The sequence below is a fragment of the Erpetoichthys calabaricus genome, chromosome 12, assembly GCF_900747795.2.
Source record: "Erpetoichthys calabaricus chromosome 12, fErpCal1.3, whole genome shotgun sequence".
NCBI lineage: Eukaryota > Metazoa > Chordata > Cladistia > Polypteriformes > Polypteridae > Erpetoichthys > Erpetoichthys calabaricus.
In genome coordinates, this window is record NC_041405.2 from 71,223,399 (window position 1) to 71,249,962 (window position 26,564).

A 26,564-nucleotide genomic window follows, 5' to 3' on the forward strand; every position below is an offset into this window, starting at 1 on the left:
TCTAATTTAGTTTTTAAGCTCTTCAGGCACACTTTGTTTTCCAAACAGTCACCCATAGCACCATTTGACTGAAAGCAAAAATCATAATGGTCATATGTTTTATATAAAGATGAAATTGAGGGAGAAACAAATATAAATAATAAAAACGGATAATCTTTTGACACTCAAACTACTGTACATTATGTGTTTATATTTTGATGTGTTATAACTTTGCTTGATTTTGATTTTTAAGAAATTAGCACTGATGTTCAGCATGAACAAAATAAAATCACAAAAAAGTGCCAATAGTTAAAACACAGTTTTCTTCTTTTTTGGCTGACAGATATTGTTTTAGGCATTGATACTGATGTCATATATATATATATATATATATATATATATATATATATATATATATATATATATATATATATAGTATATCTATATATATACAGTATATATATACATATATAGGTTGCCAGGCTTTCTCTATAGGAGTGTAAAATTAAACTTACATTTTCAATGGATTTATGATGTGACAAAGAAAAAATTATCCATTTCAATATGAGTACTTATGCTCAAACAACCTTCAAGCTTTCAGTATAGAAATACAGTATGTTATATGTAATGAGAAAACCATTGTCAACCTTTCCCCCATGATGGGTCTAGTAAACGCTTCTGAGAAAACAAAAAAATACACTTTCAAAACACACTGGGTTTGACGTTTCAGTCATTCTCAAGCATGTATGCAAACTGTACATAGTAACTAAGATTACATAAAAACAATGTCAATTAACACTTCGAATTAAGTAGGAAAGGTAATTTTTTAAAAGCTACCCTCATTTTTTTACTGAACCAAAACCCCCAAAATATATTATATAAAGACAAGAGATGTTGTGAGTGCTCAACTCTGTGGGCTTTAGTCAGAAAGTAGTTAGTCTGTCTGTGCGAGTCTTCATGCAAAGAAGGAAAAGATTCTAGGAGTCACATTACCAGATGTCACTGGTAAGCTCTCTAGCAGAGACTGGCACAAAAGTATTATTCAAATGTAGTTCCGGCTTGTTTTTTAGAGTGTTGTTATGCATTATTTGTCCATTTAGAAGAGTCATGGGGATGTTACAGTACAAATGTCGATTGCCCATGGATGGTATTTGCACTGGGGACGAGGGCATTTCATATTCATAACTTCGGCAATAATGTCTCATTTGTGGGTGATTTGTTTGATGAAAGTCGGGGATCTCTGCATGGGAGGGGGCCATTGAGGAGGACGTTGTTGTCATGGCAATAGTAGATACAGTTTGAAGGTCACCAAAAAGGCCTTGCTCCCCGGAGTCCAAGACCTGTCTGCGAGACAGTGTCTCCTTTTTCTTGACAGGCATTTCAAACAGTATTTTCTTCCAGAATTTTGATTTCAGTTGGTTGCATTTAGGCCCTGTCCACTTGACCACTGAGAGCAATTTTATGGTGTGTTTCAATGCCTCCACCTCCTGGTAGTTCATGATGCCTCGCAGGTCCGTACATTCGATCATGATCACTTTAATTTCACCTGTCACTAACATACTGTGGAGGCGGTTTTCCAGCTGAAAGATGCTCCACCCTCTCCTGGTGACAAAGTCAGGAGTCAGCACAATGATGAGTCTCCGGCTTTGCTCCACTCCTCTGGCAAGATCTTCAATGTAAACTGTAAGAGAGAAGAAAACAAATGAAGTATACTTAGTAAGCAAATTATACTGGATATCTGGGTTGCATAGAAATAAACTGTAAAATGCCCACTTGTTGCACTGTTATAAAAAAATTATTTAAAAAACATGGGATTCATCTACACAGTAAGTTTTTCTTCATTTGATTTAGAAGTCACACATTTCTGTCACAGGGTATATAAAGGGGAGATCACACCATGCCATTATGTCAAAAACATTCTTGATAAATTAAAATACAGAAACTGGAAGTTTTGAAGCAAAAGGAACTCTATCTATCTATCTATCTATCTATCTATCTATCTATCTATCTATCTATCTATCTATCTATCTATCTATCTATCTATCTATCTATCTATCTATCTATCTATCTATCTATCTATCTATCTATCTATCTATCTATCTATCTATCTATCTATCTATCTATCTATCTATCTATCTATCTATCTATCTATCTAACTCTTTGTGCTGCCCTGACATACCAGGCTCTATATCACAGATGTTTTCTTGAGGGATATATATTTAAGTAAAATTTGTTATTATTATAAAGTGATCATCTTTTATCAACTTCCCTATTTGAAAAACACCTCTTTTTTAGTAGTCAATAGCCGTTTTTTGTCTGTAAAGCACTTTTCTCTGGCTATAATGTAAAAAATTGTAGAGTTGCATTTTACCTTAAATTTTTTTTTTGCAACTAGCCTTTATAATTATATTGTCATTTAGAACTAATTTTGGCAGCCTATACTACGTATTAGAACCTGACCTCTACATATGAAATATGCAAAATAAATTCCAACAATGTGAGTTAATGTTGTTAAAAAGTTGCTTGGTTCATTGAGAAACACGACAGAGGTATTGCTGTAACATAATGGACAGGTGGAGTGTTCCTCAAAGTTAATGCACTGTGGTGTACCCCTGCCAAGGACTGCATGCAGTGAAGACGAGACACAGAATTTTTTTTTTTTTTTTTTTTGACAGACCACAAGCTCACAAAAGAAAAGTTTTTACTGTAATAAATGAAGCAGTTGCATTACAATGAATGTTCAAATATATCAGATTGAATTGTTTTAATGAGAAGTTTCTTAGAAACAGGCATCTCCCTTGAAAGACAAGTACTTTTTACATACTTCTGATGAGAAGTAGGTATTAAAGCTACTGATCTTGAAGACGTTAAACCAATGAAAAGCAGGAGAATCTGTGCCAGAAAGGCAGGTTTAATAAAATAAGCCTGTAAAATTCACTTCTGATGTTCAGTTTGATCAAATAAGTAAATATATGGTCACTTCCAACAAAGAACTGAATGGTGTTGTAGTTCACACTATATAAATTATGCTGAGTGATTGAAAAGGCTTAGTCATAATATGAAGTGGCAAATGACCAAACATAAAAGCTATTAGGAGAGTGTATAGTAGGAAACACAAATCTGTAGCCGGAAAACACTACCAATAACAAAAACACATTTAACAGGATGTGGGCAAAGAGAGAAAGTGGAAAAGCACTACAAAGTTCTATGGACATCTTTATGTCTTATTGGTGTACTCAAATAATGTTCCAGTCAGACATATATATATGTATATATATATATATACATATATATATATATATATATATATATATATATATATATATATATATATATATACTGCGGTGGGTTGGCACCCTGCCCAGGATTGGTTCCCTGCCTTGTGCCCTGTGTTGGCTGGGATTGGCTCCGGCAGACCCCCGTGACCCTGTGTTCGGATTCAGCGGGTTGGAAAATGGATGGATGGATGGATATATATATATATATATATATATATATATATATATATATATATATATATATATATATATACAGTATATACAACCCCAATTCCAATGAATTTGGGACGTTGTGTAAAATGTACATAAAAACAGAATACAATGGTTTGCAAATGATGGGAACCCAGCAGGCGAGCCGGAGTTGGGAGGGAGTGTGACAAAGCTTGCTGGGAGGTAGAGGAGAGTAGTGTGTTTAATTATTGTGAGTTTATTGGTGTTTAATGTGGCTGGGGTGCTTTGGAGGCACTATCTCAAAGAAAAGAAGAAATGAAATTATTTCTTAGTGCTTTTAACCTGTGTCCAGTGAGTTTGTCTGTTGGGGAAAAGGTGAGCAATACTGCCACAAAGCGTCCACTCATTTGCTATATATATATATATATATATATATATATATATATATATATATATATATATATATAAACCATTTTTCTAAAATAGTTTTACAATGTGATGATGATAACCATATATGCAAAGTCCTAATGTCTACCATGCTACTGGGCACCTTATACTATGAGTCTATGGTTCTCTCTGTGAAAAACTATAACATTTGTGTGCAAACTTTATCCTTAGTAAGTTTTCATATGCATCCCCATGTTCTTGTTTAAGAATAACAGCTGGATTACTTTAATCATGTCAAAATTAAAAGGTTTAACGCATTCAACCTCATCTCATAACTCATTCATGGTACACCTGGAATTAGCCTAGTCACTCTTCTCTGGACTTTTTCTAGTGCTGCTACACATTTCTTATAATATTAAGAGCAAATATGCACATAGTATTCCAGAGAGGCCTCATTAGTGTGTTATATAGCTTAAGCAATAATTGCCATTTAACTTGTATTCCACACATTAAATTCTTTAACCTTATATCCCATTAGCCTTCTTAATCACCTCTGTATAGTGGCTGGTTATACTTTATATAGTGAAGAGACCACAATGATTCCTAGGTCCTTCTCATGAGTACTATGCTTTCAAATTTCAAAATTCTTTACTTGTGTACTCAGATAAAACATTTTACTTCAAATGGGTGATAATTTAGATTTACTGTACTTATATTTAATTTAATCTGCCACAAATGTGCCCGTATCTGTCCAGGAATATCTGTTATGATATGGCTAATTCTAGATTATCTGCCATTCTACCTAATTTGGTATAATGTGCAGATTTAATAAGCTTGTTATTTATATTCTTATAATAATTTACATATATTAAAAAAAGAGTTGCTTCAGTACTGATCCATGAGGGACACAATAAAATTTAAACCATTACTCTTTGCTTCCAGGGTTTCAGCCAAATTTGCATGTATCTGAACTCTATGTCTTAAATTTCCACTTTTTCAGTTTGGTAACAAGTCTCTCATGAGGAACTTATCGAATGTCTTTTAAATTGAAGTTGGAAAGGAATATAGAAGATAAGGCGAAAGAAGACTCTAAGAGATTCTTCCCATATTTTAGTAGTAAAAGAACAGTCAAGGAGGAGGTGAAGTGCATCAGGAATTGTAAAGGGGAATTAAAAGATACAGACAATGAAATAGTGGATGCCCTAAACTTACATTTTTCTGAGGTGTTCACAAGTGAGCAAGTGGATAACCTCCCAGAGGTAAATGCGACTACTAAGAAGGTACTGAGGGATTGGAAATTGTAGAGGGAGAAGTACTGCTCAGATTAAATAAACTGATATCAAACAAATCACCAGGACCAGATAAGATTTATGCTTGAGTTCTTAAGGAGGTTAGCGAGTACATATATAAACCCTTGACACATATTTTAGGAAGTCACTGTGCACTAGAGAGATTCTGAAGGACTGGAAAATGGCAAATAAACAATCCATTATATAAAAAGGGTGACTGGGCAGATCCAAGCAACTATAGGCCAGTAAGCTTAACATGCATCACAGGAAAATTAATGTAAGGAATTATTAAGGATAAGATTGAGCAACATATGGCAAGGACAGGAGTTTTTAGGAACAGTCAGCATGGGTTCAGAAGAGGGAGGTTGTGTTTCACTAACATGCTGGAATTCTATAAGGAGGCAACAAAAGGATATGATCAAAGTGGAGCAAATGATATTATTTATCTGGACTTTCAGAAAGCATTTGATCAGGAGCCACATGAGAAGTTGGGCATCAAACTAAAAGAAGTGGGATTTCAATGTTTTTAGTGGAAGTTTGATGTTTTTAGATGGGTGCAGAATTGGCTCAGACACAGGAAGCAGAGGGTGATAGTGCGAGGAACCTCTTCAGAATTGGCCGATGTTAAGAGTGGTGTTCCACAGGGGTCAGTGCTAGGGCTGCTGCTATATTTAATAAATATATAAATGATTTAGATAGGAATATAAGTAACAAGCTGGTTAAGTTTGCTGATGATACCAAGATAGGTGGATTAGCAGATAATCTGGAATCCATTATATCATTACAGAAGGACTTAGATAGCATACAGGTTTGGGCAGATTTGTGGCAGATGGAATTTAATGTCAGTAAATGTAAAAGTATTACACATAGGAAGTAAAAATGTTAGGTTTGAATACAATATGGGAGGTCTGAAAGTCAAAAGTACACCTTATGAGAAGGACTTAGCAGTTATAGTGGACTCTAAGCTATTGACTTCCTGAAAGTGCTCAGAATCCATTAAGAAGGCAAACAGAATGTTAGGTTATATAGCACGATGTGTGGAGTACAAGTCCAAGGAGGTTATGCTCAACCTTTATAATGCACTGGTGAGGCCTCATCTTGAGTACTGTGTGCAGTTTTGGTCTCCAGGCTACAAAAAGGACCTAGCAGCACTAGAAAAAGTCCAGACAAGAGCGACTAGGCTCTGAAGAAATATTAAAAGAGTTGAACCTTTTCAATTTAAGCAAAAGAAGATTAAGAGGTGACATGACTGAAGTGTTTAAAATTATGAAGGGAATTAGTACAGTGGATCGAGACTGTTATTGTAAAATGAATTCATCAAGAACACAGAGACACGAAAACTTGTTAAGGGTAAATTTCATACAAACATTATGAAGTTTTTCTTTACACAAAGAACGATAGACACTTGGAATGAGCTACCAAGTAGTGTGGTAGACAGTGAGACTTTAGGCACTTTCAAAACTTGATTTGATGTTTTTTTGGAAGAAATAAGTGGATGGGACTGGCAAGCTTTGTTGGGCTGAATAGCCTGTTCTTGTTTAGAGTGTTCTAATGTTCTAAAAAATATCAAGATACATAATAGACAATACAGACTGCTGTCACTTTCCTGTTCCACTGACAGACTGAGGAGATTGTTCCTCCCCCACACTATGCTACTCTTCAGTTCCACCCAGGGGGGTAAACGTTAACATTATTCAAAGTTATCGTCTGTCTGTATACCTGCATTGTTATCATTCTTTAATTTAATATTTTATCAGTATGTTGCTGCTGGAGTATGTGAATTATTATTATTATTTCCCCTTGGGATTAATAAAGTATCTATCTATCTATCTATCTATCTATCTATCTATCTATCTATCTATCTATCTATCTATCTATCTATCTATCTATCTATCTATCTATCTATCTATCTATCTATCTATCTATCTATCTATCTATCTATCTATCTATCTATCTATCTATCTAATTATGTCTTCCAGGGTCCCTCAATAACAAACAACACTGAGTCATGCATTCTATGTACTTCTGTGATCAGGTGCAATATCACTATTTTAAACCTTCCTTTAATCTAGCCCACATGTGGTTGCAACCGCATTATGCTGGCTGCTCGTTCACCACTACAGGTAAGTTACACAGTGAAGTTTCACCTACTCTCTTTCATTACGTGCACATTCTCTTTGCCAGCAACCTCATAATTGCTGCGCTATACTATATACTTCTCACAGTGACTTCAGACACGCAGTTTGCTGTAAATTAACACAATAGGTAATCAAATGTATTATACCATTACCATAAGATCCTAATGAGGCAATCATTTTAAACCCCCAAATTTTATCCTATTAGTTACAAATAATACACCTAGGATTACAGCTATAAAATCCTGTTCTTCTGCTCTGCTATTTGCAAGGTAATTTCAGTTAATACATTGGTAACTGAAGTCCGCCCTTACTATAATATCTCTCTCTAAACTAATTTTTATATCATTAAAAAGATACATATTGAAAATATTGCCTGTATTAGAAGGTATATAAAACTACTCCCAATATCAGGCTTCTATATTTAATGTTTCTAGTCCTATCAAAATATCCTAAGTAAGATATGGCTCATCACCTCTTCCAGACAGACTTGCATTCAATTTCTCTTTTACATAAATGGTTACTCCCTCACTTTTCCAGTTTTGCCTGTCATTCATAAATGCTGTGTGATTATACTCATCCCCACTCCTCAGATATAACCAAGTTAGTGGTATAATATCATATTGCATATGTAACTGTACATAATTAACTCCAACTCAATTCTTCTATCAGTAAAGCAAGCATTTGTTAATGTATTATTTTATTTCTGATATGAATATACCACAATGAAGAAGGCCAAAACTGTCCAAAAACACCTTACCCAAAGAACAGACTGTTAATATTTTTTTAAATTTATTAAATTACAATATTCAAAAATACAACATCCCCGTGTCTGCGTGGGTTTCCTCCGGGTGCTCCGGTTTCCTCCCACAGTCCAAAGACATGCTGGTTAGGTGGATTGGCGATTCTAAATTGGCCCTAGTGTGTGCTTGGTGTGCTTGGTGTGTGGGTGTGTTTGTGTGTGTCCTGAGGTGCGTTGGCACCCTGCCCGGGATTGGTTCCTGCCTTGTGCCCTGTGTTGGCTGGGATTGGCTCCAGCAGACCCCCGTGACCCTGTGTTCGGATTCAGCGGGTTGGAAAATGGATGAATGGATGGACATCTGTGTATATAACGTCCCACACCAAAACCAAGCCGTGAAGTCCAGAAAACTTTCTGGACTTCTGTAGAAATCTACCACAGGTGGCTCAGTGGTAGTGCTGCTGCTTTGCAGTAAGGAGATTGTGGAAAATTGTGGGTTCGGTTCCTCCCTGTGTGGATAGCACTTTGAGTACTGAGAAAAGCGCTATATAAATGTAATGAATTATTATTATTATTATTAGACTTCCATGATCAAATTGTGGTGGGCTATAGATCAGGACAAGGGTACAAATCTATTTCTAAAGCTTTAAGTGTTCCCAGGAGCACAGTTGCCTCAATAGTTGTGAAATTGGAAACACCAACATTCTTCCTAGAGTTGGCTGTCTGGCCAAACTGAGTAGCCAGGTAGGAAGAGTCATGGTCAGGGAGGTGACCGAGAACCCAATGATTACTCTAACAGAGTTTCAGAAGTTCTTGGCTGAGATGGGAGAAGCTGTTAGAAGGATGACCATCTCAGCAACACTACATTAATCACGTATTTATGACAGAGTAGTGAACTCCCACTTGGCATTTCAAGCACTCTGAGAGCATCAGGGAAATGATTATCTGGTCTGACGAGAAAAAAAATTAACTCTTTGAGCAGAGCTCCCAGCACTGTGTCTGGCAATCCATATAGTGAAGCATTGTGGTGGCAACATCATGCTATAGGGATAATTATCATCAGCAGGAACAGGAACGTTGGTCAGAACTGAGGGAAGGCTGACTGAAGTCAAACACAGAGAGAACCTTGAAGAAAACCTGCTCCAGAGTGCATGCAACAATAGATTGGGGCGACAGTTCACCTTCTGCATAACAATGACCCGAAGTATACAGCCAAGACAATGCTGGAGGGGCTTTGGGTGAAGTCTCTGATTATCCTTTAGTAGCCCATCCAAAGCCCAGATCTAAACCCCAAAGAACATTTGTGGAGAGACCTAAATATGGCAGTTTACAGACACTTCCATCCAGTCTAATGGAGTCTGGGAGGCTCTTCCAGGAAGAATTGAAGAAGGAAAAAAAACTAGTCAAATCCAGGTGTATAAAGCTTGGAGACACATATTTAAGAAGACTTGAACCTGTAATTGCTGTCAAACAGGCTTCTACTACATAACAAATTAAGGGCCTGAAAAACCTAACTAAAATATTACATTTGAGTTTTTTTTAACAACACATTTATTTAAATGTATTAACTCCTTGGTGTTTGGGTAGTAAAAAGTATTTTAGTCTTTAATGCAACAACGTTTTATTATTTTGGGCACTGCTTTTATTAACATTACAGTTCCTTAAAAGTTGATTGTGGACAATTCACTAAGGCTGACACCATCAAGAAAAGGCATCATTAAAACTGTCATGTGTGTGCAGTATATGAATCTAACTCCAAATTATCTTGTCCTTTCAGTATTATTGCTCTTATGAATTATTAAACAGCTGTATAACTAACTACTGCATTAACTTTGAAGAGCTTGTTTTAAGCAGAAGAATGTTGATCTGCAGATCTAGTTATGTTTATTGTTTCTGAAAGGAAGGGGTCGGTAAGGCTGGATCCATTGTCTTTCCAATTTTTAGTATGTATAATAATGTGTGATATAATGTGACAGACAATGGTATACTTCATTAATTCCTAAGTGAATATCAGTGCCAAGGAGGAGGACAAGGTACAGGGGAGACGCTGTGACCCCACAGAAATGGGAATTGACATTTTCATTCTCTTCTCTGTCTCCCTTTGAATGGCTTTAATGGCCACCTATAATAATGCTAATAAGTACCTGTTGAGTTATTTGAATGACAGACTGACATGTTGACCGCCCCCTTGGTGCTACTGCTGCTTTTAGTTGACAGCTTCATTGTAAAAATGAACTAATTTGGAAGTATGATCCAGCATGAATATATCCAGAGTACAATTTCAACTTCATGCTTTTGTTCTTTTGGTCTGTTTATTCTCTAGATATCGTCAATACTTCTAGTGAAAAGCAGCTAGCAATAGGCTCATTGTCACCTGTCTGTAAGAGTTTAAAGTTTCAGCCCTTGTTCTGTGGAGTCCACAGAACTGGCTTTCATCTGCTTTGTATGCTGTAATTTTGTTTCTGTTGTTATTACCTTCTTTCATTTTATTTTTTATAATCGGTTTATAATAGGTCTGATCGTACATCTTATAAATGCATTAAACCAAATATTAATTATTAACGAACCAAACCAGTTTAGCTTCATTAGCACATGTTTAACATTCCAAAAGTCATTGGATGAGTAATAAAAAGTGCAAAAATTCTCTGCGGCAGTAAGAAAGGAATTGTTTCTAATCAGTTGTCAGCACGGTTTTTACAGTTTATTCAGGTTGCCTTTGGTTTCTTTAGCTCTGTATGTTTAAATAAATAACCTAAGAACAAGAACACATTGCAATTTCATGGTCAATTTGCAGTGCATAAATAATATACTGTGTACAAGTGATACTAAGCTGTACACTCTTTTTTATTATGATCATGAGTAAGTAAATCAATTAATACAGATAAGTGCCAAGCAGCCTCATTTATGCAAATGAATGGCCAGAACCAGCATGCTTATTTATTCATGCTGCAATCTGGTTTGTAAATGAAAAGTGAGTGCTAATGATGCCTCTTAGGTTGTTGCCAATTAGGGCCCAATCTCCTTTACTCTTCGGAAGGTGTTTTAATAGTCATTACAATTCCTTGACCTTAGAGATGTGTTTTATGAAGCCTTTGCAAGTTTTTAATGCACTGTCAAAAAAGAATAGTTTTAATGACAGTTAGAGGTAAGTGCAGTATTTTGTACTGTACAGGCAACGGTCAATAGTAGGCTTGCGAATTACATTTTTTAACTTGCCGGTTTAGTCAATTTTTGCTTTATATTTAATTCCTGAAAATTGCATTGAAATCATCCATTTTATAAGATCACATTATAAGTACTTTTATTCGCTGGATTTTGTGCTCATGAACAGTTTTACTGCTAGACTTGCTTAGACATTATTTATTGTTATTATTAATAGTAGTATTTTTAAACCTTTATTTAGGACAATATACTACATTCAATACCCATAAAAAAAGTATTCAATCCTTGGCATTGATCAAAGGCACATTTTTTTTATGTCAAAGTGAAAACAGATTCTTCAAAGTGATATAAAAGGCAGGAAAATAATTGATTACATACGCATTCATTCATCGCCTTCAAGTCACTATTTAATAGATGCACCTTTAACAGTCATGACAGCCTTGAGTTTGTGTGCTTAAGTCTCTCTCAGCTTTGCACATCTGGACACTGCAATGTTTCCCCATTGGTCTTTGCAAAACTGCTCGCTCTTAGTCAGTTTGCAGTGAGATCGTGAGTGAACAGCTCTTTATAAGTCCAAACATAAATATTTTGAATGATTTCTGCACTCTGACATGGCTACTCCAGTGCATTAACATTGTTTTTTTAAGCCATTCATGTGTAACTTTTGCTTTATGCTTAGAGTTGTTGCTGTTCTGTTAAACACATCTCCCACCAAGGTGTAGGTTTCTTGTGGACTGCATCAGATTATCCTCCAGGATTTTTCTGCATTTTGCTGCACTCATTTTCCCCTTTACCCTCACAAGCCTTCTCAAGGGCTTGCTACAGAAAAGCATCCCCACAGCATGATGCTGCCACCATCATGGTTCACAGTGTGTTTTTGATTACATGCAGTGTTTGGCTTAAGCCAAGCATGGTACTTAGTCTGATAAACAAAAAGCTCAATTTTGGTCTTGTTGTGACTTAGGAATCCCAAGCGCATAAATCCCAATATGTTCCAAAAGCACTTCCAAAAATGCCCACTAGAGGGGGATACAACCATCAAATCCCAGATAGTAAAAAATGCAAACACTGAATCTTTATCAAGTAAAAGACTTATTTTCCACAATAAATTTTCCAATCATTATGAAGTTCCGTGGAGGACAAATGCAAAATGGAATTGTCCAAGGTACAAGGCAACCCATATCAAACAAGTCCCAATACAGAAGCTCAAAGAATCATCAAATAAAAAACAGAGCAAAACATCAAAAAATCTAGAAAGCCAATTAATCACAGAAAATCAGCACAAGTAAACTCACCAACTCCCTGGCATGTTCAAAATGAACTGCCAAGAACTATGGGAGTCCCTCCTGGCGGTGATTAGCACCACCCACAAAACACATGGAACATAACCAAGGCACAGTAAGCAATGCAGATAATAAACAAAAGAAACATTAACATGCATAAATGATTAAAAAATTAACAATAAGGACATAAAACACAGATCTGAACCCTAGCCAAAGGAGAAACCCTGACTGAAATATAACAAGTCTCATCAGACTATAAAACCTTCTTCCTGCTGACTGTCCCAACATCCATCCATCCATCCATTTTCCAACCCACTGAATCTGAACACAGGGTCATGGGGGTCTGCTGGAGCCAATCCCAGCCAACACAGAGCTCAAGGCAGGAACCAATCCTGGGCAGGGTGCCAACCTACCACAGGACACACACAAACACCAAGCACACACTAGGGCCAATTTAGAATCGCCAGTCCACCTAACCTGCATGTCTTTGGACTGTGGGAGGAAACCCACACAGACACTGGGAGAACATGCAAACTCCACGCAGGGAGGACCTGGGAAGCGAACCCGGGTATCCTAACTGCGAGGCAGCAGCGGTACCACTGCACCACTGTGCCGCCCTGTCCCAACATTTTATTTTTATTTTTTTTAACAGTGGATTTCTATTTGCCACTCACAAAGCTGCAACTGGTGAAGCACCCGGACAAAAGTTTTTATCTGTGCAGTTTATGCCATCTTAGTCGCTGTAACTTGTAACTCCTTCAAAGTTCTTACAGATCTCTTGAAGGCCTCCTTCATTAGTCTTCTTCTTGCATGATCACTTTGTTTTTGTAGGGAGACGGTTCTTGGCAAATTTACAGCTGTGTTTCCATTTCAAAATGATAATTTAAATGGACTCCCAGTGATATTCAGAGACTTGGATATTTTCTTGTCTCGATTCTCTGGACTTGTGCGTTTCAGTCACCTTTTTACAGAGTTGCTTGAAGTGTTCTTCTGTCTCCATTAAGTAGGTTTGACTCCCCACAAGTTGGACCTTCCACGCAAAGCTCCATTTACAGTATAATCAATTGAAACCCCAGACAGGTGATCTCCATATATAACTAATAATGTGGCTTCAAAAACCAATTGGCTGCACCATGAACATTTTGGTGTATCATAGCAAAGAGAGTGGATACTTATGTGATCAATTATTTTGTGTTTTATATTTAACTAGGAGGTTTGCCCCCTGCTCGCTTCGCTGGCCAACACCCCTGGCCTGCGCTATGTGCCAGCCACTTTGCGTCTCTTCCGCTCGTGTTGTGAAGAGGGGGGCTGAATGCACCCCAAGGAGACACAGTCGCTCCTCCAAAACCCCCTCGTAAATGGTGATACAATGGGAAACAAAAACAGCTTTTTTTTACCTCCTCTTTGCTCGATCAGCTGCTGGCTTGCTGCTGCTGCAGTGCCACATGATCTGCATCTCACGCGGCACTTCGAACATTTAAAAGCCTGTACAGTAGTTTTCTTTGTCATCTACTCTTTGTCTTTTATTTCCGGCCCCGGGCGTGGTTAGGTCTCTTGGCACAAAGTGTCGTCCTGTGGGATGTGAGTTCTTGATATTTTTTAGTTTATAATTTAAAAATGGAATAAGAATCTGAAAATCTAACAACATCACATTAAAGTTTGATAAATACTAAAAAGAATGATAACAAACATATATGTAGGTTTTAAAATAAGTCTGATTTAAAGCATGACAAAAAAAGTGACATAAAAACATCACATAAAATCGTTGCACTTTTAGGTTTAGGATTTCATATATATAGAGACCACACTGCAGAAATTTGTTTTCACTTTGACATTAAAGTCCTTTTCTGCTGATCATTGTCAACAAAGCCTGAAATCCATCCATCCATCCATCCATTATCCAACACGCTGAATCCGAACACAGGGTCACAGGGGTCTGCTGGAGCCAATCCCAGCCAATACAGGGCACAAGGCAGGAACCAATCCCAGGCAGGGTGCCAGCCCACCACAGAAGCCTGAAATCCACTGTTATTTAACGATGAATACCAATAAAATGGGAAAACCTCCAAGGGGGTGAATACGTTTTATAGACACTTTACCTATTGTAGGAGGAGAGTAGGCATCTGGGACGAAACAGGGAGAAATACGTTACCCGGACCAGAGGCCAGTGTGACAATGCAGCCGAAATTGGGCGGCGGAACAAATAAATAACTTTGGGCCCAGATGGTATAAAATAACGGACAGACCAACAGAACCTGGGAGTTGAGAACAATTTAATCTCCCATATGTCAAGTGGCAGCGGTCCTCACATGGGAACCTAGCTGGGACACCTGCAGGGGTGCTTGGGATGGAGTTCAGAAGGGCAACCCTATCAGTGTCCCTACGTTTTAGAGAGTGCAGTTGAGGGAGGACCTCCCTACTTTCACTATGATCTGGAAATGCTTCCCAGAAGACATGGTGTGGACCTGGAAACATTCCCGGGTCTGGCATAAAAGGAAACCCATTGCGACACATGGATGAGTCAGAGTTGGGTGGCATTGAGCAACACTCAACTGGAGGATGGAAGGAAGAAGATTTATTGGTTCATTGTGATTATAATTGTAATTGTGGCTGATTGTTGCTTTGGAAGAGGTCTGTGGAAAGGTGCTTTAGAAGGAATTAAAATTCCTTATTTTATTGATATATTGTGTGCTGTATGGTTTGGAGCGCTTTGGCACCCCTTTGTGGTTACAATATCTAATATGGACTACAGTAGTAGCCAATATTCGTGACATTAAAAAAAAAGAAACAGAAGATGGGATTCTCAGATACATGGGCACTCTTTATTTCATTGACAGGTTACTGTTAGGGTAAGCTTGGGCTACTGAGACAACTAAATTGGGTTTAGTGGGTTTGAGAATGTTAGGTTAAATTATTATTATAATTTTATTGTGCGCTGTTGGTAAAGTAGCTTAACTTGAACTTGCTATGTTACACATGTTATACAGCAATTAAGCAAAATGTGTGAATATTCCTGTTACTGTTATGAAATCCAAGTTTAGCAACTGCAACATATGTGAGTTGTTTCCCATACATTCTGTACCATGCTGTACCTCTATTGGCTGGACGCATACAAAATACATTATATTATAGCTATTGATATGAGAAATGTGAAAAGTAGTGTTGGTAAGAAAAAAGAGAGGACATAGGCAGTTTTAAAGATGGAATGAAACATCATGCTCTCAGAGGACTAAAGTACAGCACCATGTACAAAATGAAAATGCGCCTCAATAGAGAAATGAAAAAAGACTGCACAATGGCGGATACATTTGAAGAACACCATATCTGCATTAGGAAGAATGGACTCTCTTATTTACATCAACGTCTATCTCTTGCTTCTACTGAAGCAACACTTGCTGGCCTTTGATTTAAATCTTTCAGGTTGTATGTTTTTTTCTATGTTGACTTCAAGTATTTGATGCCTGGTTTCTCTACAAATAAACATTCATTTAGAATGAAATAAAGTTTGAGTATTATCCATCTATCCATTATCCAACCCGCTATATCCTAACTACAGGGTCACGGGGGTCTGCTGGAGCCAATCCCAGCCAACACAGGGTGCAAGGCAGGAAACAAACCCTGGGCAGGGCGCCAGCCCACCGCAGTTTGAGTATTATCTCATTGAAAATTTCTTGTTTACTGATATTATCTACTCTGAACAATGACTACAATATAGAGAACGCTGTGCTTGTTCATGTGATTTCTTTTCAGAATCCTTTTGAAGGTAGCGATCTGAGGGCAGAGTGCCATATCTGTGGTACCTGACAATAGGTTTGGTCTTCTGCACTCTGTTAGAGTATTTGTTCAGCCCTTTCAAAGGTAGCAATCTGAGGGAAGAGTGCCAGATTTATGAATTCCAGCAGGAGTGTAGCCGATGAGCAAAGCAGCTCTTGGCCTTTGCTAAAGTACAAAGTGTAGCATTTTCAGTGGTAGCAGTATTGGAGAAACCACCAGATCCATATGTGGCTTGTTAGAAGAGTGGTTTCTGGACCCTCCTAAGGTATTTCAAGGCTCAGTCCTTCAAGAGGATGAAGCTGAGATAACCAGCATCAGCCATTGTTAAGGTATTGCAAAATCTATATATATAATTCACTAAGTCGCGACAAGTAGCCACCCATGGAAAGCACGCCGGAAGGGGCGTGGATTCACTAAACCACCGACAAGTAAGACGCCAATGGCGCACGCAGGAAGGAGCCACGCCCACCAACTCTAAGACCATTGGATACGACGACAACTCGCAGAGCCACGCCCACCAACTCGGACGTGACGACTCGGAAAAAACGCCGTCATTTATGTTCGTCTGTGCTACAGTACACATGCACCTCTGAGCCATGTTGACTTTTCGGTTACGACGCACAACCGCGTGCAGCATAGCAAACTGTTTTACGCGCTACATACAGCAATTCGCATCCGCGACAAACATGCGTCTTCTTAGATGGTCCTGCAGGAACATGGAAAACGTTTCCCCGCCCACCAACACTCCTTTTTCCCCGGCCCACGTCTACCCTCGCTCTCTAGGCATTCACACTGCCTGCTCATGTGCCCGGACGCAAAAACTCACCGACCACCCAGTTAGTCCCTTTCATCTGTGCTAGGAGTCCACATGCACCTCTGAGCCACGTTGACTTTTCATTATTCTTTTTGGTTACGACACCTGACCGCGTCCACCATCGAAAACCATGGGAAAGGAACAACGAAGCCCCACCCAGAAACTCTACCCCTCCTCCCACGTGATCGGGAACGCACCTCAGAGCACTGCTCGCCAACTCGAACAGCTCATCAAACACATACTCACTCGCTTTGCTCTGTGCTGCTGTCCAAATCCAGCTGTGAGCCACATTGACTATTCTTTTGCCCTCCATGGCTACCGTTTCAAATGTATTTCATGGAAACAACACTTCTTTCAATGTTATAGAAATTCCTGCATCAGGTAACTGTTTGTTTCTATCAGTCGGGTTTCTTTAGAAAAATATCATTGACGAAACTGTTGCTCTCAAACTTCGCAACATGGCTGTTGGCTTTGTTTGCCAACATTGGGATAACTTCGGCGACATGGTGTCCGTTGTTGTTAGTCACAGAGGCATTGTTATACAGTCTGCTCAACAATACGATGACTACATGAATACGTCCGGAGTCTATGGTGGCGAGGCAGAAATTGTGGCAATGTCCCAAATCCTTCCAGCTACTATCAGCATTTACTTCCAAGAATATCCTCATGCCTCTCCTCGAGTTTACAATCCGGCCCAGCGTCTCTCCATATCCCTGCTCTTTAGCGGTCCTTTGGATCATGGGCATTACAAGGTTCTCATGCCTCTCAAATACACACGTGATAACCATCTGGTGACATCTTTTGATGCTGTCAGTATGTGCACATAGGGTGCACACCCACTTGCTCGCCACACTAATGTGACGTCACCTGCCCACTCTCCTCTTCCTGAAAAACATTTCAAGACACACTCCCCTGAACACACGCATTCCACACAGGACTTTCAATGCACCTTTTGTTCCAAAAGTTTCCGAGTGCAGAGATATCTGAACGCACATTTAAAAAAACACAACACTAAACGAATTATGCAATGTGAACATTGCCAACAATGCTTCAAAACAACTCACACTCTCAAGAAACACTTATGAACTCATTCCACTCTCACCTTCAATTGCACATTTTGTAACGAGGACTTCACAGGTGAGATGGATGTCCACAACCATATGCAGATCCATTCAACACAAAGATTTGTATGCAAAATTTCCGACAAACACTTTCACGCACGCAGATACCTTACTAACCATCTCAAAACACATTTCCTGCTGAATTCTTTTCAGTGTCAACACTGCTCCAAAACCTTCATGCGCCAGAAATCTCTCAAAGCACATTTAAACACCCACTCCACTGAACAAACGCATTCCAAACAGATCTTTCAATGCACGATTTGTTCAAAAACGTTCCGAGTGCAGAGATATCTCAACATGCATTTAAAAACACCCAGGCAAACAACACTGAATAATCAATAGCTGCAACTACTATGCCCGCCCCAACTCCTCACCTGAGTCGGTTTCGTCTGTGTTCAGCAGTGTTTCCCAAACTCGGTCCTGGTGAACCCTTGTGGATGCAGGGTTTTGTTCCAACCAGATTCCTAATCATTAATGCCGTTGAAACTCATCCGGGATAAGTCGGTTTTTCAAACGCAGCCGTGTAGCAAATTAGTCTAGCAGGATGTAATAATCCGAGATGAATGCGCACCCCCGCACGGAGTGAAAAGCCAATGTATATTGAGTCTAGAAAACATGATGAGCAGGTCTTTGAGGCTGCAACAAAATGATGAAAGAACGGGCGCATTTTTTTCACACAAGCTGGGTGGGTGGGTATTAGTTAGTTAATTAGTTACTCGAAGGATTTCAAGATTTAATATGCACAAGCAGTAACACTGCAAAAGCAGCCCAAACCAGAAAAGACGGCTGGCACAAATTAAACACGTGTGCATTGTACTTACTGAAAGCAGCGTTACGGATTTTGCAAATGTTCATTTTTTTCCCTCTGTTTAAAAAACATTAAAAAAGCGGCGTGATTATGCGGCGTATAGTACGCCGCGGGTTGGTATGCAGCGTGTAAAACAGTTTGTTTGTCGCGGATAATTTGCCTTTTACTTTAACACGAAGACAATTTCCTGTTTGATTTGCCTTTGCGATGACAATTAATAAGGCACAGGGCCAAACTTTCAAAAAGATATGCATGTATCTGCCAAAAACAGTGTTCAGTCACGGACAGTTGTATGTTGCTCTCTCCAGAGTTCCATCTTTTCATTCACTTACTGGTATGCCTGCAGGAACACGTGCATCGAGCAAGCGAGCGACACACACATACAGGCGAACCCAAAATCTTGCACAGTCTCCTTACTGCAAAGCAGCAACACTACCACTGCGCCACAAGGCAGTTAAAGAATGCACTGGGCTCGATTTTGTTTTCACTTCTGTTTGGACAATTGTGTCGTTCAGGAAGTGTTCACCCATCAATACATAATTATGCGGCGTATGCTACACCGCGGGTTGGTTAGCGGGTCATACGCTCGAACTGATTACATCCCTGCCCTTTGTACACCCCCCCCCCTCGCTACTACCGTGGTCAGGTGACTTGGTGGATTATATATAGAAAAGCAGCCAAAACCGCAAAGAACAATGAAAAGTCTACGTGACTTACAGGTGCATGTGGACTGTGCAAAGAGGAAAATGACTCAGGTGACGAGCTGGGGGTGGGCACATGAGCAGGCAGTGCATACTGAACGAGAAATCAGCAGACTAGCATGACGGAGGGGGCGGAATGGGCGTCCTTCCCCTCTCCTCCCGTTCCGCCCTCCACCCCGGTTCTATTCAATAAGGGCGCGCACAAAAAGGCGACCTTCAAAAGGGCGACCTCAATTGGGCGCGGAGAATAAAAGCGCACATAAATAAAAGCGATCTTCAAAAGGGCGACCTCAATTGAGCGCCGAATAAAGGCGCGCGTAAATAAAGGTGAGCTTCAAAAGGACGACCTCAATTGAGCGCCGAATAAATGCGCGCGCAAATAAAGGAGCGCTTCAAAAGGATGACCTTCGGAGCAAATTAAATTAATTGTCCTTGATTATGCTAATAGACCGCATCTCGAATATCTACGTGGCATTGCACATAATCTACAGCTTCAAGTGTAACTTGCTTTCACCTTTTTATACATTCAGTCATTGCCTTTATCTAATAAATTTTCTGTAATAATTTTGTTGCATTTGCCTTTATTCGCTGCGCCCAATTGACGTCAATACTTCATCGACTTCCAAAACACCTTTGACAGCTTGCATCGTGACAACTTATGGATGATCTTACAGTCATATGGAGTTCCTCCAAAGATCGTAACACTTATGGGGAAGTTCTACTGTCAGTTTCATCATAGTGATGGAACCCTGTCAGACTCATTTCCAGTGGAGTACAGTGTGCGACAGGGGTTTATCAACTCTCACTTCCTCTCTCTGCTTGCCATTGACTGGATTATGAAGAGGACAACAGCTGATAAACCTAGAGGCCTCCATTACCCCAGCTTAAAGCTCTTGAGTTTGCTGACAACCTAGGCGCCCTCTCCTCAAAAGTACACTATTTGCAGAAGAAAACTGTCAGACTGAACACCTTTACCAAGCAAACAGGCCTCAACATCAGTGCCTCTAAAACATAAGTGATGTGCATAAATGCCAATCCTAGTGCACCTATCACAATAAATGATGCTCCACTAGAATATGTTGAGGAGTTTACATACTGTATCTCTGGAAGTCCAAACAGTACAGCCTAATAACAAAGTTCAGCCTTTATAACAGCAATGTCAAACCTGTTCTTTTATATGGCTCTGAATGCTGGAATGTGGCAAAGGAAGACATGAATAATATCAACGCCTTCCACAATGAATTTCTCAGGGATATCTGTCATACCTTTGGCTCAAGAAAATCTCCAATGAAGATCTTTACAAGAAGACTTTGATCCAGAGTGTAGTGTTGGAAATCAAGTGCCGATGCTTAATATAGCTTGGCAAAGTCATCATAATGGACCAGAACTGTATACCTAACATTTCTCTGAGATGGACACCACCAGGGAAGTGCAAACAAGGCCAATGTAAAACAACCTGGCTGCGAACTATGATAAAGGAGCTGAAGGAGATAGACCTAACATGGGGTGAAGCAGAACATGTAGCTCAAGACAGGACCAGGTGGAGGCAAATTGTTGATGCCTTATGTGCATTTTAATATGAAGAGGATTAATCTCTAAATAATAAAATTATAAAAAATTATAAAATTATATCTATCTATATCTATATCTATATATATATATACTGTAGTGAACACCAGGGTGTGCCACTGAACCCCAAACCCCGAATCTCTAAGAGATTTCCACCTAACTTGAGAAAAGTTCCTCACACTATGGTCCAGTGCTTAAACTTTTTAAGCTAACTTAACCCCTGTCTGCACACTGTATAATACTTCTTTTATTTTGATTACCAGCCCTGTCAATGTTTTTGAAAATCAAGTTAAAAAATATCACTTTGCCGCTATGAACAAATGGTTTCTCATTTTCGGCGTCTTTGCAATAGTGTTCAATATAAAAAGGTACTGTACAATATTCTTGCTCTTAAAATTTTACTGCTTAAAAACATTTCATAAAGCATCTCCATATGTCAATTTATTACATATTACTACTTTGATTTTCATATTTACTTCAAATTTCTATACGCATTGGTAGTACATATTACTTCACCGGACAACAATCACCTATTGGGTTTTCTACGTTTCTATATTAACTATTACTAAATTATTTAGAATTTATTCACAAGTGGCATGAGCATCAGTGAGATCAAATAATTACCTGGCTGAACTAAGATATTCTAGTTTTATAGATCAACAGCTAAAAATTACAAGCAAACATAAAGATTGTCACGGAATATTTTCTGGAAAAAGAAAAGGCTATGTCTTCTCTGCACCAGAACAATCCTGCAATTTTTGTCCCCTCTGCTAAACTACAGACAGTACTTGTCGGTCATCCATTTAATCTATTGAATAAAGCAGTTGATTAAAATGTTATTTTCACACAAGAAGATGTCCGGCAGTCTGGATGTTCACATTACTCACTGCTGCTTGGAATGAGATCTCTGTCAGGGATGAATAGTTTGTATCCATAATGTTTCTCCAACACATCTGGGAGGATTTCCAGTGCAAATTGCTCCTCATCACTTGTTTCATGATCTAGTGAATCCAAGTCAACCTTTGTGTAAGACAGGTAGGCATCATACTCCTTGTTGTCTGTCAACAGAAGTGAGAAGTTATGCATCATTTTCAGTACCAAATTAAGTATAGTATATCATTTAACATTACCAAAAAGAATGTTTTAAATACAGTAACAACATGGAATTCAAGCCAGTAGATCATCAGTTCCATCTTACACAACATTTCCAAAATATTGCTGATGCAATACTTGAACGTTCCTTCGGAACTTCATTCATTTGCACTACTTAACATCTTGTTCCATGCATTGACAGTCCTATGAATGCTTCCAAATATTAACAAAAACATCTTTTTTTCCAGCCTACAGCCATCTGATCATTCTTCTTCGTTTCGATCATTTTTACATTTATTCATTACTGAATCTGCTTAATCATGTTTAGGAATGCAAAGACTCAATGAAGCCCTATTCCAACAAAATGGGGCATGAAGCAGGATTCACTCATTGATGCATCAACACGCAAACACACATACACACACACACACACACACGATCAGTTTAGAGAATCAATTCCTGTTTTGGGATGTGCAGGTCAACTCATAACTAAGGCTGCAAATAATTCAGTTCATATTTTCAGTTCTGGAATAGTTCAGCTATTCTACTTCAGATTTTTTACTGCTGTTATGATATTTTTGTAAGATAGAAACCAAATGTGCATGCTGTATACAGTCTCCAGAGGGAACCTTAAGTTTTTTTTTTCAAAAACTGTAAAAACCAACTACAAACTTCCTGTTGTGTAATTATAATGGATATACAGTATACAGTAAATTAATTTACTGTTTGTAATTTTTTACAAGTATTCATATTAAACTTTTTTTAAAACTTTTTTTTCATCATAAATTCAGAGTGGTGAAGTGTAAGTTGATCAGATATGCATATAGAAATTTCACAGAACTCTACATATATGGTAATAACATTTAACTTAAAAGCACAAATATACGTTTTAGATGCTATAAATCTAAAATGAACTAGTGCTTGAATTGGATTTAGCAACTCCAAAACCCACAATATCAACTGAGCAAGAGAAATTTGCGTAAACTATAGAAAAACTCACAAAATAATCTTAACAGCATGTACAGGTTTAAACTTTACCTACTTGAACTTCATTGCACCCCATCATAATACCTCACCTCCAGTATCTTTCTCTTTCTCTCTCCCCCTCACCCTCTTTTTCAGAACCTGGCCTCTTTACTTCCCATCAATTTAATGTTTCTTCACAACTCTTTCTGAATGAAGTGGTTCCTTACAATATAATCCTGCCCTGGGTCACTTCTGGAGTTAGGATTAGCCATCCAATTGCTCCTCAGACACTGAGCTAGAAATCTCTCTAGAAGCTTCTAAAGTTCCAAGAGCCTTTGTTTCTCTAAAGGACCAGATCTCCAAGGCAGCTGTCCACACAACTGGGGCGAGAACATAGTCTTGTATGTTTCCTTGTAATTCTATGTGCATTCTGGTGGTCAGAAGGCATTACTCTCTCTAGCCTTTTCTCCCTAGTCACTCTATCTGCAAGAAGATGGTCAAATATGACCATCTGACTAGTACTTTTTTGCCTGTTTCATACGATTCTAGAGAAGCATTGTATACTTCAACCTAGGGCATTGCTGTCTGTTTTCTTCTTATATAATACGCTACCATGGCTGTCCTTTTGTCTGTCCAGGATTTTAAATCACCTGTAGCTTGCAAACCATTTGAACTATTGACCTGAAATTTGGTACACATACACTACGTGGCGTCTACTATCCTCTTTTGGGGTGATGATTGACCTCCAAGGTTATTACTCTTTTTATTTTTATTTTATTTTATTGTAGGATCAACTCTCGGCAGTGGCCAGCAGAGCAGCTGTGTGATTCATGTGTTCTCATCCCTACCACCTTCCTCTACCTCTTCATATCTTAAATCATTCTTGAGGCAGATTGAAGACTTAAGTGCCAGCTTAAGTGAAAAATTAAGGAAAATGTACTAAGTAATTGCAACACAAATACTGACTTACTCAGTTTTAACGCAAAAAGATGCTAATGAAAGAAGAGAGGAGATGGGCTGCTAGAATGGAGAAAAGAAGAGCTGCTCAGGAAGCAGCAAGCACATCAACCTCTGAGCAAACGAATGCTAAACGTACATAGAAAGAGTATGAAAACTATGAATGTTCAAGTCAAGTGTATTAACTGCATGCTACTGTGCAGTGCGTCGTTACTGGTTATCTTATATTTATCCTGGCACCCTGCTTAATGCCCTTCAGGGACATGCAGCACACATTCAGGACAAATGCCCCCATTGTGTCCCTTGTCTGTCCTTCTTTCTCAGCTGAAGATTTCTTGGGGGACTTAATTCTGTCCTTTGCAGGTCTCACTCAGTCACTTATCCACTTTTGTTCATACAGGACCAGTTTAAAGATGTCAATTAACCTAACTTACACATCTTTGAAATGTGCAATGATGCCTGGAATACCCAGGACACTATTCGAAGGTGCTAATTTTGCTCAGACGACAGCTGTGCCAGAAATTAAACCAGGGTGTCTTGAGCTATAAAGTAGTATCATAACCCAAATCAAAAATGTTGCATAGATATAGGTAGTAACAGCATTAGGAAAATGTTAGCAGAAATTTCATATAATCAAGAATTTTTACATAGAGAGAGTCTGACTTTCCCAGTTTTTCATAAAAGTTACACTAAGGGCAAATATGCCTTATGCTACAGCCTCTAACAAATGACAAAACTGAGGCTTATAGAAATATTAATGGGATGAATTTCCACATTTTGCTCCGTTTTTTTCAGGATGTAATGTAGCGAGGCTTATTTGGCAGAACAGACAGTGCTTCAGGCTCACATGTCCATCATAAGGCCATCCACTTCTTCTCTATACTTACCATCCTCAGTCTCATCACTTCCAAAGTGTCTTCTATAACACAGGAGGATCTCAACATTGTAACATTTATAAATGGCAGTGAGGAATCCCAGCACCAACAGAACAGCACCCAAACCACCTGCAAGCTCCATTCTATATAAGTCTGCAAAAAGAAAGCAGAAAAAATGATCACATACAGACATCACAAACATCCAGCTCTGTGCCTTCCAAGACAACTATTTCACATTTATTCAAATGCTTATTTTTCATTGGCGGCCAATACATGTAATTTAATTTCAGATTTCAATAGTTCCAAAGCAGCATGACACCTTTTTTTTCAATTTTTCTTTATAAAAGAGTGTATGCAATTTAAAATAAAACCGGCTGATTCTAATTGGTTGTGACTTGTGGAAAGTAAATCACGTCAGAGTCCATTGAGAAGAAAATAATTTGCACTTTCTCGTTGGAGAGAAAACGCCCATTCTGGCTGTTCCACTGCCACGGACAGAAACAGCAGTCATCAATCTTGAATTCAGTCACAGTGCTCTAGGCGTGCCAATTTCTCATGTTGGCATTCTCAGCACTTTCCTTCATATGCAACTCGTGCAAGCAAGGAGGTGATTTGTGAAGCAGCAGCTTTTGATGTCGTAATACTTTGTGAGTTTGCCTTACACTCAAATAGCCTGTCAGCTCCAAAAGGAGAGTGAAACTGCTTTTTATGGGGACACTTCAAGATCATAAGTTTCAGTTAAAGTTAAGTGCATTGCATGCAAATGAAAGAAGGCTGGCGTAATGACTAGCACTGCTACTGTCTTGGATTCAAACCTTTATCAGGCCACTGTCTGTGTTGAGCTTGTATGATCTGCTTGTGCATGTCAGGTTAATAGACAATATTAAAACTATTCTGCTATGAGTATGCGTGTGATGAACTAGCACCCACTCAGGGCTTACAGCGTTATGGCTGTCCCGTGTTCACAGTACAGTGTTGATTCCTCCCTTGTACCCAGTTCTTCCCAGATAAGTTCTGGACACTGCAACCATGAACTGAGCAGGGATGAAGATTCATGAAATAAAAAATAAACAGAAGGAAAATTTATAGCAGAAGAGGTAACATAATATTTTTCAAAGCAGGATTTCCAGATGCAGCCTACAACAGAGGCATCAATCTCCTCATTTTATTGAAGAAAAGGCCATCTATTGTAAATGGCTCTCCTCGGATCTGAATACTTATGGAAGAAACTGGCTGAATAGATGGATTGAAGGCCACCACATATTCAAATATATAGTGACTGTAAACAGTATTCACTGTCATTTTCGCATTTTATTTTTTTTTTACAAAATTTTACACTGTGGTTTTAATTTAGCTTTGACATTGACCAACAGAAAAAAGACTATTTAATGTCAAAGTGTCAACAATGCTCTGCAAAGTAATCTAAATGAATTACAAAAATAAAACAAAAAATGGTTGATTGCA

The 26,564-nt window shown here is 38.6% G+C and overlaps 1 protein-coding gene across 1 annotated transcript in view; it reads right to left on the reverse strand.

The window, feature by feature from the left end:
- Positions 1-736: 736 nt before the first annotated feature.
- il1rapl2 (interleukin 1 receptor accessory protein-like 2) overlaps positions 737-26,564 on the reverse strand; it is a 1,145,651-nt gene continuing 1,119,823 nt past the window's right edge. The window contains exons 9-11 of the mRNA XM_051935188.1: positions 25,113-25,253; positions 22,098-22,268; positions 737-1,660 (exon numbers count right to left, since the gene is read on the reverse strand). Of these exons, the coding sequence (XP_051791148.1) occupies positions 969-1,660; positions 22,098-22,268; positions 25,113-25,253 (1,004 nt within the window). The 3' untranslated portion in view covers positions 737-968. The remainder of the gene's footprint in view (positions 1,661-22,097; positions 22,269-25,112; positions 25,254-26,564) is intronic.